Genomic DNA, 17512 nt, shown 5'->3' with positions numbered 1-17512 from the left:
ATTCAGCTGCTCGGGGGTTATTTCCTAATGCCTCCCTCGTGTCAGGCTCTGTAGGAAGTTTGAGGTGGCCATGACCACTCTCCCATGCATACCAGCGGCATGTGAAGTGGTTCCCAAGACCACCCTCAGGTTGATGATTCTCTAGAAGGACTCAGGACTCACTGTGAACTGTCTACTCACGGCTATGGAAACAGCACCCCAGTTTTCCTTTAGGGGCACCCACACTTTCTGAATTCTTCACCCATGTGGATCAGGAGGGGCTAAGCCCAGATCCCAGCCAGGTCCAGGTGTGGGCTCAGAACCAGCCATCCGGGACATCTACCCTCCCAACCCCCAGCCAGTGTTGAGCAGGGCAGGTGGCTCAAGCCTTGCGATGATGTACTCCTTCTTGCCAGGCACCAGAAAGAGTCGCAGAGACTCCCAGCCACCATGCTGCTGTCTCCAAAGAAGAGCCTGCCTGCAGATGAAGCGACCACAGAGCCAAGGTCGGGAGCCACCGCCTCCAGGAAGTCCTCTGGGCACCCAGGTCTGCTGGGACACAGGCTTACCTACACCTGTCTTGGTGACATAAGCTAGCACATTCCTCTTGGCCTGAGTCTGTGTGAGTCAGGTTTCTGCCTTTTCCAGCCTTTCTCTCTGGCCAGTGTGATACGCACCCCTGTTTTCCCCCAGTCTCCACATGTCTTCCGTGTCTCCCCAAGTGCTGTCCAGTTTGAAGGTGAACGGGTCGGAGTAGGGCTCCAGGTCGCTGTCCTCCGCCTCGATGAGGAGGGGCTTGTCTCCCGCAGACTGGCAGACCTCCAGGTGCTGAGAGCTCGGGCGGAGCGTGGGAGCATTGTCGTTGACGTCTGACAGGAAGAGCAGCATGGTCCCTGTTCCCGTCTGCGGAGGGACACCTGCGCGGGGAGGAGGGGATCCCAGCAGGGCTGCTGATTAATTCCAGAGGTTGCCCCAGCACACACACGCCTGCGATTGAGCGCTCTCAGCCTCTGCAGAAAAGAACCACTCCGCGGAGACACTGAAGCCAATTCCCTTTAAATAAGCTTTATTGCAAGGGCTGGATCTGTTTTCCTGCTCTTTTGAAAATCTGGGTAGGATAAGTTAATAAAGCACTTGTTGAATGAGGTACAATTATTGAGTAGCCGATAATATCAGCCATGGAAGTTGTTAAGGCAGGAGTGGGGGAGTGGAGGGGGGAATCAGTGGGGGATGGGTGCGATGTAGTTCTGGAGACCTCAGCTTCTATACTGGTTCCGCACTGTGATCCTGGTCTGGATCCTGCACTAGCGTTTTGCAAGGTGTCACCCCTGGAGGACACTAGGCAACAGGTACTTGGGATCCCGCTACCTTATTTCTAAAAACTGCATGTGAGTCTACAATGACCTCAAAATAAAAATTTATTTTTTAAAAACTATTCCACTGAAAAAACAGTGCCATTCATTAAAACATCCATAACAGAGCTATGGAACCCTCACCTAAAACCAATTAGGAACACAGATTTATGGATGGAGGAGCCAGGTAGGCTGCAGTCCATGGGGTCGCTAAGATTCGGACATAACTGAGCGACTTTCACTTTTCACTTTCATGCATTGGAGAAGGAAATGGCAACCCACTCCAGTGTTCTTGCCTGGAGAATCCCAGGGACAGGGGAGCCTGGTGGGCTGCCGTCTATGGGGTAGCACGGAGTCGGACACGACTGAAGCGACTTAGCAGCAGCAGCAGCAAGCAACATTAATTATACAACTGTTAATTATGCAAATAGGATATACAACCATGTATGCTTGGGAATCTGGGTTCATAAGACAATTCTTATTACAACTCTAATGTACAGATTTTCTTAAATACAATCATTAAAATTACTTGAAATATTTTATTTTTCTAGCTTTCTGCTTTGGTAGGTTTAGAAATACAGCTTTGAGAGAGATTATAGAGAAAAGTGTTAAAACATGCTGATAAAAATCACTGATCCTGGTTGATGACAAATTTGTCCTGCACAGTCACATTTTCCTGAGCTTATAAGGTGGTCCAAGTGCAGGGAAACTGCTCATGTTTATCATATGCAATTGGTTTTGACAAAGATCTAGAGAGTTGTCTTATGAACAGATGAAAAAGTTGCTGTGGTGGTGCCTGTGTCCTTATCAGGCTCATCTTCTCTTCTGAATGAACACCACCCCTCTTTCTATGGCATAGCGCTCTAGTTTGCCATTTCAAGAATTATCATCAAAAATAATCATTAGTATAGATGCACAATTATAAAAAGGTTTTTTATCTTTCCAAGTTGTGCTGAAAGACACTCACCTGTGTCATTTTCCCTTAGGAGCAAGAAAACATAGCCCCCTCTGACAATTCAGGGTCAGTTCTTACCATCATCAACAGCATGAGCGATGATTACGTAGATGCTGTCATTGACATGAGGAGATTCGCGGTCAACCGGCTTCACGGTGATGACCACCCCAGAGCGCTCATCTATGCTGACCCAGTTTGCGGGATCATAAGCCAGTTTGTATCTTGCAGAAGAAAACACATGTAATTTTTAAAATTAAAAAGTTACATCAAGAGACAAGTCCAAATATACAACAGCAGACACAATTCCCATTGTGAATCTGGGAAATTGTAAGAACCTCTATTAGGAGTGTTCCTGGCTCTGATGAAGGCCCAGAGACCCGAGACCCGACCAGAGTGTCAGATCAATATTCACTGAACACCAGGCATCCTGTCCTTGTCAGGCTGCACAGAATTCTGTCCACCTCGGGCAAAACATTTCATCCTGGAAAAGAGCCAATCTTCAGTTGCCTGCAGGAGCTGGTGGCTTCATGTTAAGTCAAGCCCACCCATGCAACAGAAGCACGAGACTATTTTACCCCTGGAGCCTAGAGATTTCACACATGGGTAATACAGCCAGGCAACGTGGTTGTTTACATCCTGCTTCATCTGTGTGCACCTGGTAGCCATTTTAATGGACGAGCACACCTGGCCTTCCAGAATTCCCCAAGATCTGTCAGAGTCAGAAGGCAGCCATCAGAACCAAGTAGAACCATTGGAACCCGACCTACCTGCTGAGAGACCCACAGAAGGAAAGGCCTGGACCCACAGGAAAACAGAAAAGATATCGCTCGCCAAAACAGCTGAAGATAGGGAGTTTCATGTGCCTTCTCTTCCTCATCACTTAAAGGCCCTGGAAAAGGTCAGTAACTCTCCCTATCTGGTATTTGTCAAGTCAGGGTTTACAAAGCGACCAACCATACTCTAGGGACAGGAATACAGCCCTGAATCAGATTTGGGGTCTCCATGGGTATCCCCCAGAAGAGGTCCAGGAAGGGACTAGGAGCATCAGCATCGTCTTGGAACTTGTTAGAAATGCAAATCTCAGTCCCAACCCCAGACCTCAAAATCAGAGACCTCAAGGGTGAGACCCAGCAAAGGGCATTTAACAGGCCTTCCAAATGATTCTGATTCATACTGAAGTTGGGTCTCTTTAACTCAGCACTTGCCTGCATAGACCTGTGGTGGTCTGGAACTCCAGATTAGCTGCCCCCAAGGAGATAAGAGTGAAAACTGAGAAGCAAGCATCAGGAAATTTTTATAGTCAGTGGCATTACTGTGACCCCAAGCAAATGATCATTTTTTATAATTTATTTTTTAATATTTTATAAAATTATTATTCCACAGTGAACTGGAAGGTTTAAAAAGCAAATCTGGTCCTTCTCAATGGTTAAGTGGAGAAGCATTGCTCTAAGGAAGAATCTCAAACTCTAGTGCCCACAGGGGTGTCCCAAGCAGGTGCAAGATATGAGCAAAGCTGGTCAGATAAGGATTGGTGTCAACTGATGAGCGAGAGGTCAAAGGGACCTCTCCCCATGCCCCCAATGTTCATGACCCCGTTGGACACAGACCCAGTAATGCCAAATCTTCCTCTTTTTCAAGAACATTCAGATAATTCAGGTTGTTAGCATACTCTTGATTCTTAAATGCTGGCCACTTTATTATCTCTTTTTATTGCAGTAAAATGCACATAACATACAATTTACCACCTTCACCATTTTAAATTGCATTTCAATGGGATTAAATATTAATATATCACACTGCTATGCAACCATCAGCACCATCCATCTCCACAGCTCTTTTCATTCTTGTAAAATTGAACTCTATGCCTACTAAACAATAACTCTCCATTTCCCCTCCTGTCAGCCCCTAGAAATCACCATTATATTTTATTTCTTTATGAGTTTTGACTACTTTAAGTACCTTCTATAAGTGGAATTGTACAGAACTTGTCTTTTTGTGACTAGTGCATTTCACTTAGCACAGTGTCCTTAGGGTTCATCCATGTTGGAGCATATTGCAGAATTTCCTTCATTTTTAAGGCTGAATAATATTCCATTGCATGTATGGACCACATTTTGTTTGCCCATTCATCATCAATGGCTCCCTGGGTTGCTTCCACATTTTAGTTATTGTGATTAATGCTGTTATCAACATGGGTGTACAAGCATCTCTTTGAGGCCCTGTTTTCAGTTCTCTTGGGCATGTACCCAGAAGTGGAACTGCTGGATCATATGGTAATTCTAATTTTAATTTTTTGAGGAACTCCCCTACTGTCTTTCTCATAGACTGTATCATCTTATATTCCCAGCAGCAGTGCCCAAGAATACCAATTTCTCCACATTCTCCCTAACACTTGTTTTTTTTTATTTTAATTGGAGGATAATTGCTTTACAATGTTGTGTTATTTTCTGCTGTACAACAGTGTGAATCAGCAATTGAACTGAGGTGATTCAAATCTGATGAACCTAGAGCCTGTTTTCTGGTTTTTTTGATGGGTGTGAAGTGGTATCTCACTGCAGTTTTTATTTGCATTCCCCTCATGATTAGTGATGTTGAGCATCTTTCATGTGCTTGTTTGCCACTTATATCTTCTTTAGAGAAATGTCAAGTTTTTTGTCTGTTTGTGGATCAGGGTGTTGTTGCTCTTGTTGAGTTTTCGAAGTTCTCCGTATTTTCTGGATATTAATCCCTTATCAGATGTATGACTGGCCAGTATTTTCTCCCATTCTGCCTTTGTACTCTGGATAGTGTCTTCTGATGAAAAAAAATTTTTTTTCAGTTTTCATGAAGTCCGACTTGACTCTTTTCTTTTGTTATCTGTGCTGTTGGTGTCATTTCCAAGAAATGATTGCCACATCCAGTGTTGTGAAGTTTTGTCCTAGCTTTTCTTCTAATAGTTGTATTATTTTAGGTCTTACATTTACTTACTTGATCCATTTTGAGTTAATTTTTTAACTAATTTTATTTATTTTTGGCTGTGCTGGGTCTTCGTTGCTCCTCAGGCTTTTCTGTTAACTGCAGCGAGCAGGGGCTACTTTCTAGTTGTGGTGCACAGACTTCTCATTGAAATGGCCTATTTTGTTGCTGAGCACAAGCTCTAGTGCACGAGGGCTTCAACAGTGGCATCCACCTCTAGAACATAGGTTCAATAATTATGACACATGGGGTTAGTTGCTCCACTGCATGTGGAATCGTCCCGGATCAGGAATCAAACCCGTGTTTCCTACACTGGCAGACAGATTCTTTACCATTGAGCCAGCAGAGAAACCCTTGAGTTAATTTCTGTATATGGTGTTAGGCTTTCTGTTTGTGTCTTTGGATATCAAGAAAGCCTCTTGAAGATAACACAGAGTCAGTTCATGTGTTTTTATCCGTTCTTCCAAGCTCTGTCTTTTAATTGGAGAGTTTAATCTTTATATGTCTAAATTAATTACTGATGAGAAGGGAATTCATGTCTGTTAATTTTTTGCTCACCCCGGCTCCCACAGGCTGTTTATCCAGTTCCAGGGACAGAGGCACATCTGCCTTGCATGGGACTGGATGTGAGGGAGGTACTGCGCTAAGAGCCGAGATGAACCGCAGTGATGAACCACGGTTTGCACTGTCTTCCCTGGAAGTTGCAATCCTTCCATAGATTCCTGAGTTCCAAATTCAGTCCATCGGACAAATTCTGCCATCACCATCCTTGTCCAGATGGGGAGACTGATTCCTGGCGCTTTCCACTCTGCCACCTTCCTGGGGATTGTGGCAACTTCATTTTTAAAAAATAAAACACTACGTAATCCAAGTATCCATCAACAGATGAATGGATAAACAAAACGTGGTATATACACACAGTGGAATATTATTCAGCTTTAAAACAAAGGAAATTCTGGCACATGCTAGAACATTAATGAAACTTGAAGACATTATGCTAAGTGAAAAATGCCAGTCACCAAAGGAAAGTCAGTGTGATCCCATTTATATGAAGCACTTAGAGCAGTCACATACATAGAGACAGAAAGTAAAATGGGAGTTTACTGTTTACTGGGTGCAGAGTTTTAATTTGGGGAAATGAAGAGATGGAGGAGAGATTTTGCAGATGGGTGGTGGGAACGTGCAATGTGACATACAGTATAAATGTACTCAATGTCCCTGAACCACACACTTGAAAACAGTGATAGTGGCAAACTCTATGTGCATTTTGCCACAATTGAAAATACTTCTGCTGGCCAAAAGCCACAAGGCTGCCAGTTTACAACATTTGGTAAAGAGGGACTAGAAATACATAACAAATTATTTTAATACAGGAAAAAAGACTGTCAAATAATTTTGTGCTCCATGCAAAGGAAATGAACAAGTGAATTCCTCCCATGAGGATCAGAGGACACTACAGAAGGAAAACGGCATTGAACCTGGGCTAGGGGAGTTCTGGGGTGGGTGACTTATGGCATTTTCACAACTGGGATGGAGTCACCCTCAGGAGCACATAGAAGGAGCCAGTTTCAAACAGGAACCCTCTCCGGCACGTGGCTAACTCTGCATGAACTCCCACCCTTCCCGCTCCAGTCTCCCCACCTTATCTGGCCGACGGTTCTATCTGGATCTGTAGCATTGAACATTCCCAGCTGAGTCCCTGGTCCTGCACCATCGACCTCACTGACGATGAAGGTCCCCGGGTGGAAGGTAGGCGGGTCGTTGGCATTGGTCACCAGCACACTCACAGTGGCACTTGCTGAGGCCTGCCGGGGCCTCTGCAGCTGCCCCCCCTCACAGGAGAAGAGCGGCTCTTCGTTCTCCACGGCCACGACCAGGCTCCACGCTGGCTGAGTCTCATGGTCCAAAGGCTGCCACCCCAGAGAGAAGGTTTCATTAGTCCCCGCAGATCTGCTGGCCAGAGGGAACCTCTCAGCATGAGTTGTCACTGCTAACCCAGCGCCTGTGGCTTCTGTGCTTCATTTATTATTTACGTTGTCTTTGATAATAATCAAAAGACAGTTGTCAGCCCATTTTCAAATCATTTATAGAGTTCTTTCCCCCCCCCCCTCCCTCCTCCTGGTTGAAAAGAGCCACCACCAGTCAGAGGGTAATGAAAAATGCAACAAAAACCATAACGTAATGAAACATTAATATGACAACTCTCCTGCAAAAACCCAGTGGCGCTTAGGGAAATATGGATATTAATGATCATAGCTATTCAGGGGACAAAATGGTCAGTGACTTAAAAGGGTTGAAGGACTAGGAATATTTGGGAAATCCAGCCCCAGGCATTTGGCATGGAAAACCCACAGAGCCCTGCTATTCACAGCGTGGTATGGCCCCTCGGCATCATCCGGGAGGGAGCTTGTTACACTGACAAGCAGAATCGGCCCCACTCCAGATATACTCATTCAGGTCTACCTTTGAAGCTGACCCCCAGGGTGACTCACCTGCAATACACCAGAGGCACTGGTCATTCTAGGGTCTACCGAGAGCAATTAAGACTAAAAGCACTGGAGTCAAACTGCTCCAGTCAGAACCCCTACTCCAGTCATGTGCTTTCGTGAAAACAACCCAGCCTCTCTGGGCTTCAGTTTCCTCATCATTAAATGAGATAATAATACTTTATTGCAGGGCCAACTCTCTACTAGGCACAGCAGGCATAGTGTCAGGAGCCCACAGTATTTTTACAGGTCTGTGCAAATGTTCTGATTTCTTTCAAACCTAGAGGAAAAATGAACTCATGGGGTTCGAGAAAATGTCGTAAATGATTTTATCACATCAGGAGAAAGAAACACATTAGGGACTACATAAATCTACTAAATTTTGTCTAAAACAAACCCAAAGAATTTAATGTTGAAGTAACTGGTCATATCAAAAATAATCTTGAATACTGATACAATTTTGACGGGAGGAGCCATGAAGGCAAAGAGCTGAGGATCCACACAGTCCTGCATTCCTCACTGGCCATGGTGACTTCCCAGCAGGCCATGTGCTCAGAACACATGGATCATCTGTTGGCACCTACTTCATTGTCAGGAGTCCTAGAGAACGGGCCTCGGTATCTACAGCCACCTGCTTGGATGCATTTACCTTGATAACATTTAAAATCCCTTCATTGGTCTCAGGATCCGTCAAAATGTCAAAATGTCCCTTTTCGTTGCCATTTGTTATGTTGAACTTCACTCTCCATGCTGCTGTAAATGGTGAATCACCGTCTTGAACCCCAAGATGTAACACACCCTGGCTGGCCCAGCCTTCCGAAATCTGAATGTTATACTGAGAGAGATGATCGACATTGTCGTGGAGAAAAAGAAACACAGTCAGAAAAGAAAGCAGAGAAGAAAAAAGAAAACTTAGATGACAATTTGTATGCTTCTCCTATGATTGAACTTGATCACTAAGGATCTGGAAGTCTGTCTGTTACAGCAGAAAACGTGTCAACAATTATCTTGTCCCTGTGACTGGATGCCCAAATATCTGAAGAGCTGCGTAACTTTAAAAGTGCCCTTCTATCCAATGCAAGGCACCACTTTTTAGAATAATAGTACACACCTTAGTTTATGCTGCCTACAAAAATCTAACTCTACTAAAATAGAGCTCTTATGTATTTTAATTAAGGTGATAATCTTTCTAATACATAATAGATCTTTAAAATAGCTCCTTATTCAATACTTTTGGTGACAAGATAATTTCTTCAGCACATCAAAATAACAATGTGTATTTTTTCCCGCCCTACTTTCAATAGTGCAGCTTTTTACTAAGTCAGAGAAGGATTTTGAAACAAGAGTCAGATATAATGAATATGTTTCAGTTATTACATACTGTTAAGTGCTTTCATTGGAAAGATTTAAACTTCGGTTTATACAATTAATTTTTTTAAATGACACAAAAAATAAGTGTTTGTAGCATTTGTTTATTCAACAAAGACTGTTGTGTACCAGATTCTGGTTTAGATGCTGTGAAGAAAACAGCAAAAATCCCATCCCCAGGGAGCTGAGAACTGAGTGTGTGTATGTTGGGGGGTCAGGTTAGGAATTAAACCAGGTCATCAGAAAAGACCTGAGAGGGGTCAGAAGAAAGACAGAAATACATGAACGTTTTCCTCTTAAAAATTCATATGGAAGAGTGAAAAATTAAGAAACTAAAAGCAGATCATGACTGGTTTTTATTTCCTCTCTTGGCAATCTTCTGCATTTTAAGTGGTTTTGTATTCCCAAACTGATTGGGACAGTAAGGGCCAGCACCTTCTCCAAGCCTGAGGACCTAGCAGCCTGTGAAATCTTGTGTGGAGCCCAATACATAAACCAGGTGAGCTGGGGAAGGCCTGGCCCGAGTCTGCCTGCCCATCTTCTTATTTCAGAGCTCTGAACATTGTGGGTCAGGCTTGGGACAATTGGGCATGTTGGCAGACATTTCTGGTTGTCACGACTTGGGATGCTACTGGCCTCCAGTGGGCAGAGGTCAAGGATGCTATTGTTCAACATGCTACAGGTCACTGGGCAGCCCCTCCCCACCCTCCCTGTGCCCTTCCTCCATCTCCAAAACATCAGCAGTGTGGAAAGTGAGAGGCCCTAAAGTGGACAGAGCCAGGATCCTCTGTCCTCCCTGAGCCTCGGCCTTCTCACTTGCAGGATGGAAAACGTGGCAGCTCCAACCAGTGAAAACCTAGGGATTCCTGTCAACACTCTGAACACAATTCTGGCACAAAATAGTAACAAATGTAGGCTCACATGATTGCTGTTAACTGGTTCCCTATCAGTGCAGTTGACGTCTTGATTCTAGCTGAAGTTATCTTGGAGATTGCCTGTATCTTGGGTGATGGAGGAATTCCCTTAGCAAACAGAGCCTGGGGCATGGAGAATGTTCGTGTGGGGACTTACGTGGTCCTGGGTGAACCTGGGCATGTGATTGTTGCTGTCTTGCACATGTACGTGAACTGTGGCTGTGGACGACAGTGGCGGGTTGCCACAATCCCTCGCTCCAATGAGTAATGTAAACTGAGGCACCGTCTACGTGAGGAGGAAAAGGTAGGTGAAACCCTTCAAACACAGGAAAAGGAAATCTGATACAGAAATATTCCCTTTTAGCAATTTCAGTAGCCAGTCTAGCCACAGAGGGTTTCTCACTGCAAATGCAAACCCTAAGTGTGGGGCTCAGAGAGGGAGAACCCATTTTATTTTTCCAAAACAATAAAGTGCACATAACCTCATAATCTAAGCATCCTGACAGTCGTAATTCTCCACTAACACGGTCAATCCGGAAACCACTCTCTGTCAGTACCGGTGTTTGAGAAATAAGGAAGTAAAGCACTTGAGAGTTTGGAGTATTTTCTTGATCCAGATCCACTGCTAACATCTGAAAAACAGGTTGACCTGGAAAGAATTTTTTAAATTGTTACTATTAGCCAGCAGCAGCCTATCCAACCAGTAGGAGAATGATTCTTTGCTGAATGGCACTGGGGCTTACACCAGAACGGATTGAGTATGTAAATATAAAGATCAAGCTATAGACATACTAGACAAAGTGAAGAGGGATATTTAAATCGTCATAAAGTCAAGAAGGACTTTCTGACCATGATTGCAAATACAGAGGCTTAAAGGACAAAATCAATAGATCGATTTTGAAGTATGTGGCAAAAAACTATAAATAAAAGGAAGGAAATGATAAACCAGGAAAATATATTTGGAATACATGTTGGCAGAGATGTAGACATTCTTCATGTCAAAGGAGGAGGTTGAGGTCAAGAAGGAAAAATGACAATGACACTAACAGAAGTGAACAAAGAAAAGACACAAGCAACTAACAAGGGAACTAGAAATGGCCAGGAAAGTTATCACATGTTCAAGCACGTGGTAATCAGAGATGAACAATACACTAAGCCCTGAAATATGCTGCTGGGCTATGGATAAATTGCAACACTAAAGTTGTGTGTGTGGTTTGGAGTAGCAATTCTACCTGTCTGAATTTGTGCTAAGTAGGCAATGCTTGAATGGCACATGCTTTTAGCTCAGATATGTTCACTGAAGCATGTTTTGTAAAAATAACAGAATGTGACAATGAGATATAAATGTGCAACAAAAGAAGATTGGTTAAAAATCTTAAAGCACATCCATAAAACAAAGTATGACACACAGGATGCTCTAGGAGAATACTGTTAGGTTATAAACAGTAAAATTGCATTTTTAAAGAGAAAATTCTTAAATATGCACACACAAAAAGGCATGCTCATATATCTGTGTGTGTGTGTTAGTCACTCAGTTGTGTTCGACTCTTTGTGACCGCATGAACCATAGTCCACCAGGCTTCTGTCCATGGGGTTCCCCAGGCAAGAATCCTGGAATGGGTGGCCATGTCCTTCTTCAGGTCATATATTTATAAATATGTAATATAAACACATATACATTTTGTACTATGATAAAGATGAAAAAAATATGTAGATATACAAATATACATTTGTAATTATGTGTATAAATCTGTGAATATATACACACATATAAATGTAACATACCACGTGTGTATACACACACATATGTAAAGTGCAAAGGAAAATATTGAAAGAATATAAACTAGAACATTAACGGTACTTATCTCTAATTGGTAGCATTAAAGATGTTTCCTATTTTAGTCTTTTTGTTTCTTGGAATTTTCCAAATTTCCTAGAGACTGTTTTGCAAAATAAATAATGCTTTTTGTTATTCAAATAGATGCACATTTTAATGAGGATGTTTCGGGTTTCAAGACTCACAGAATCCTAGCTCAGGAAATTTTAGATGCCATTTTGCTGCCATTTTACAGATGTTTACAGATTAGAACTTTGCAGCGATATGCAGGATCCCACCACCCACCTCTGCTGCTGCTGCTTCCTCCGTTCATTTATTTTAGGTTGATATTTACAGATTAGCTCTTCCAGCTGACAATTTCCACATCATTTTGCTGCTGATACAGAATGATGTGTGGAGACCTCATGGCATTTTGCTCTCATCCAGGGTCTTTGGGATGTGAACGGTGAAAGGCCTCCCTGAAGACAACTAGAACTGAGGTGCCCTGTCACTACAGAAGCTGGAAAAACTTCACAGCACAGAGAAGATAGGGACCCCTTCAGCCCCACCATGCACACCTGCGGCGTGGTCCTCCTTCACACTGATGTTAAATTCCTTCTCAGGGAACTCGGGAGCATGATCATTCACATCCTTGATCCTGATGTTGATGATCAAGGATCTATCCACGATATGTCCTGTTAAGCGGTTGGCAACATCAAAATAAACCTAAGAAGCAGAGAAACCATATTACTGTTGCAGAACCATTGATTTGATGGCACGAATCCCATCCCAGTCAGTAATACTGTATGTCCTGCATTGGTGTCCTCCACAGACTGAAAGTTCCTGAAGGCAGGGGTCACAGACTCTCATTCACCCTGCGACCCCAGGGACTGAGCACAGACTGGGCACTCAACAAGGTTTGTAGGACAGATCAATGAGCTGACTTGAAAAAATAATTCATTATTATTATTAATAGTAGGTTCAAATCTCAGTTTCTCCACTTGTATCAACATAGGCAAGTTGTTATGAGCCTCAGTTCCTATATACTATATGTCTTGTAATGAGAAGTAAGCACACTATTGAATATTGGTGAAACATTGCAGAGAGAAAGCACTTAAGCTTTGGGGAGAGGGAACATTTAAAAAGCAACAAGGACTAGGGATTCCCTGCAGCTCTAGTGCTTAGGACTTAGTGCTTTCACTGCAGTGGGCCCAAGTTCAATCTTTGGTCAGGGAACTAAGATCCCCACAAGCCCCACAACCAATAAATAAATAAACTAGGACAGCTGTGGGCTTCCTTGATGGCTCTGTGGGTAAAGAATCTGCCTGCAATGCAGGAGACACAGGAGATGAGGCTTCAATCCCTGGGTTGGGAAGTTCCCCTGGAGGAGAATGTGGCAGCCCACTCCAATATTCTTGCCTGAAAGATCCCATGGACAGAGGAGCCTGGTGGGCTACTATCCAAAGGGTCTCAAAGAGTCCAACACAACTGAGCAACTAAGCACACACACACACATAGAGTATAATAAGCTAGAAATCATTAAGATAATTTACAACCCCAAGTATTCAGAAGTTAAGCAAAGCATTTCTAAATAATGTATGGATCAAAGAAGAAATCACAATGGAAATCAGAAAATATTTTGAACTGAACGGTAATTAAAACACAACAAATCAACAAGCATTTTCCTCTCATCATTCAAATATCAAACTTAGACTTTCTCTTCATGCTTTGATTCTGTTGAAGCTAGCAGCTCACTAAAAGCTTGCAAAATGATTGTTTACAGACACACAACCATTTTTGTGTTTGGCAATAGGGATTTTTGAGATTTGCCTATGCTGTAACTTCTAGGTCTCAAATTCCCTGTTATGTTACCAAAACACTTTTGCCTGAATTATATTCTGCTTACACAAAATGTTTAGTGAAATAAATGTACAGTTCTATTATTCTTCATATCAAAGGCTTGGTTGTGAAGAAGTAACCGGAAGTCTTTCTGACAATGTATTGGTGTAAAAGTTTCTGCTTTGGTAGCGTTCCTGGAGACTTCGGAGTCTTGCAAAACTCAACTCACAGTGAATCAGATTGGAGAAGTACTTATGGAATGAAAAGATAGAAAGGAAATAAGCCACACATTTGCCACTGACAAAGGAACAAACATGGCGAAGGGGCCATAGATCTGAGGGATTGTGATCTCACAAGGTCTTGTGTATGTCCCTGATTTGTGCCCCATAATAGAATCACTGTCAAAAGCAGAAAGCTCATGGGCCACGTCCATTATTCTGCCTCAGCCAAATCACATCTGTAAGAGATTCAGGAACTGCATCATCACCCACTTACACAAAACAGCCATTACATGTGGAAACCAACAAAATGGCTGCCTGAACCACAAGAGCCTTGATTCTGTTTTTTGAAAATAACAGTACCTATTCCAGCACTGACTAATGATTGCTTGCTGGAAAGGGCATTCTCTGCAACTGCTGAGGATGTAAGTGAATGAAAGCATCTTGAGAAGATAAGTGTTCTTACACGACCCCCGCTGCAGAGCTCCACCCATCATTCTGCTCTGAACAGATGCTAAAATCGGTGTGCGTGCATGCGTGCATACATGCGTGTGTGCAATGAAAGCTGAGGAGCCAGCGGGAATCCTTGGGTCCTTCTGTCTCCTTGGAAGCCAATTACACCCTGTTGTTACCATATTTTTTGCAAATGATTATGTGAAGTTGTGCATGCAAGCTTGCTAAGTCTTTCAGTCAAGTCTGACTCTTTGCGACACTATGGGCTGTAGCCCACCAGGCTCCTCTGTCCATGGGATTCTCCAGGCAAGAACACTGGAGTAGGTTGCCATTTCCTACTCCAGGGGGTCTTCCTGAACCAGAAATCAAACTCACATCTCTTGCATCTCCTGCATTGGCAAGTAGGTTCTTTACCACTAGCACCACCTGGGAAGCCCCATGTGAAGTTGTAAGGACACACAAAATATTAAATATAAAAGCATATAAACAAAAGCAACATCCTTAAGTCCACTCCTGAGGATATTTAGAGAGCATCTTCCTCAAATGGTTCATTCAGGAAGGTGGTCCGTGAGATTGCCTCAGCACCAGTGAAGCAATTGGTGCCAACTCTTCAAGGCAACAACAACAGACTGGTTCCAAATAGAAAAAGGGGTATGTCAAGGCTGTATATTGCCACCCTGCTTATTTACCTTATATGCAGAGTACATCATGAGAAGTGCTGGGCTGGAGGAAGCACAAGCTGGAATCAAGATTGCCAGGAGAAATATCAATAACCTCAGATATGCAGATGAAACTACCCTTATGGAAGACAGTGAAGAAGAACTAAAGGGCCTCTTGATGAAAGTGAAAGAGGAGAGTGAAAAGGTTGGCTTAAAGCTCAACATTCAGAAAACTAAGATCATGGCATCTGGTCCCATCACTTCATGGCAAATAGATGGGGAAACAGTGTAAACAGTATCAGACTTTATTTTTCTGGGCTCCAAAATCACTGCAGACGGTGATTACAGCCATGGAATTAAAAGACGCTTACTCCTTGAAAGGAAAGTTATGACCAACCTAGACAGAATATTAAAAAACAGAGACATTACTTTGTCAACAAAGGTCTGTCTAGTCAAGACTACGGTTTTTCCAGTGGTCATGTATGGATGTGAGAGTTGGACTATAAAGAAAACTGAGTGCCGAAGAATTGATGCTTTTGAACTGTAGTGTTGGAGAAGACTCTTGAGAGTCCCTTGGACTGCAAAGAGATCCAACCAGTTCATCCTAAAGGAGATCAGTCCTGGGTGTTCATTGGAAGGACTGATGTTGAAGCTGAAACTCCAATACTTTGGCCACCTGATGCGAAGAGCTGACTCATTTGGAAAGACACTGATGCTGGGAAAGACTGAGGGCAGGAGGAGAAGGGGACAACAGAGGATGAGACGGTTGGATGGCATCACCAACTCAATGAATATGGGTTTGGATGGACTCTGGGAGTTGGTGTTAGACAGGGAGGCCTGCGTGCTGCAGTTCATGGGGTCACAAAGTGTCGGAGCGACTGAACTGAACTGAACTTGAAGGCAAGGTTTTAAGGGACAAGGCACCACTGTCTTAGTCATCTATCTTTAGGGCAGAAGAAACAGAAAGTGACTCAGAGACCACATCAGAGGGATCCAGCAATGACCCTGCTCCCTGAAGAGTGAGCAGTTCTCTAGTATCACAAATGCACCTGGCATGTCAGGGTGATTTAGAGACTGTTCATGCAGAGAAATTACTGTTCTTGCACGAGGTCAAAATGTTTAAACAGAATCCTTCATTTTCATAAAATTTAATAAATTTTTAGCCTATGTATGTTGACAATAGACAGTACAAATGCTGGCAAGGACATAGATGCAAGGTGGTCACCTCTGTGGAGTCAGATCAGAGAAGAAATTTGGGAGTGAGGAGAGGTTTTTAATGACTATATCTTTAACATAAATAAGTAAATAAATTCTTATAGAGTTTTAAATTCCATAAGAAGCCTTTATTAGCTTTACACCTAAAAAGTAAGATAAGCAACAGGAAAGTCTCATTCACTACTTGTGGGAATGCAAATGGTGTAGCTACTTTGGAAGACAGTTTGGCGATTTCTTACAAAACTAAACATACTCTTACCACACAATCCAATAATCATGTTACCCCCTAAACATGGATGTTCAGTTTTATTCATAATCATCAAAATTTGGAAGCAATCAAGATGGCCTTCAGCAGGTGAACAGAGAAACAAAGAGCGGTACATCCATAGTATTCCACAATGAAATATTTTTCAGCAATGAAAAGACATGGAGGGAGCTTCAGTGCATATTTCCAAGAGAAAGAAGACAATCTTGAACAGGTGACAGACTGTACCATTCCAACCCTATGATATTCTGGAAAAGGCAAAACTACGCAGATAGTAACAGGATCAGCAGTTGCCAAGGGCTCCGAGGAGAGGAAGGAATGAATAGATGGAGCACAGAGGAACCTTAGGGCAGTGAAACCTTGATGCCAGAAGGGTGGGGACGTGTCACTATACGTTGCCAAAACCCAGAGAATGTACAGCACAAAGAGTGAATCCACGTGTAAACTATGGGCTTCAGTTAATGATTCTGTATGACATTGGTTCATCGATTGTACCAAACGTCCTATAGTAACGCAAAATATTAATAATAGAGGAAACTATGGGATGAGTGGGAAAGTGAGGAGGTATATGGGAACTCTGTGCGTGCATGCGTGCTATGTCCCTTCAGTCATGTCTGACTCTTTGCGACCCCATGGACTGTAGCCCGTCAGGGTCCTTTGTCCATGGCATTCTCCAGGCAAGAATACTGGATTGGGTTGCCATACCCTCCTCCAGGGGATCTTCCTGACCCAGGGGTCAAACTCGCATCTCCAGGAGGTGGATTCTTTACCACTGAGTCACTTGGGAAGCCCATAGGGATTCTGTACTTTCTATTTTTCTGTAACCCCAAGTGGTTCAAAGAAATAAAGTCTATTAATTTTTTAAAAAGGGCCCCTGTTTGCAAAATAAGGTATAGGCTGCTGCTGCTACTGCTGCTGCTGCTGCTGCTGCTGATGCTAAGTCACTTCAGTCGTGTCCGACTCTGTGTGACCCCATAGATGGAAGCCCACCAGGCTCCCCCTTCCCTGGGATTCTCCAGGCAAGAACACTGGAGTGGA

The 17512-nt window shown here is 43.2% G+C and overlaps 1 protein-coding gene across 1 annotated transcript in view; it reads right to left on the bottom strand.

The window, feature by feature from the left end:
* CDH26 (cadherin 26) overlaps nt 1–17512 on the bottom strand; it is a 40567-nt gene that overhangs the window by 10190 nt on the left and 12865 nt on the right. The window contains exons 5-11 of the mRNA XM_088843654.1: nt 12404–12551; nt 10492–10658; nt 10167–10295; nt 8377–8562; nt 6883–7151; nt 2365–2507; nt 657–896 (exon numbers count right to left, since the gene is read on the bottom strand). Coding sequence (XP_088699780.1) covers nt 657–896; nt 2365–2507; nt 6883–7151; nt 8377–8562; nt 10167–10295; nt 10492–10658; nt 12404–12551 — 1282 coding nt within the window. The remainder of the gene's footprint in view (nt 1–656; nt 897–2364; nt 2508–6882; nt 7152–8376; nt 8563–10166; nt 10296–10491; nt 10659–12403; nt 12552–17512) is intronic.

The sequence above is a fragment of the Moschus berezovskii genome, chromosome 15, assembly GCF_049115385.1.
Source record: "Moschus berezovskii isolate FMDL1 chromosome 15, NW_MosBer_1.0, whole genome shotgun sequence".
Classification (NCBI taxonomy): domain Eukaryota; kingdom Metazoa; phylum Chordata; class Mammalia; order Artiodactyla; family Moschidae; genus Moschus; species Moschus berezovskii.
Note: the sequence above shows the minus strand (reverse complement) of the source record. Positions and strands in the feature narration are given on the sequence as shown.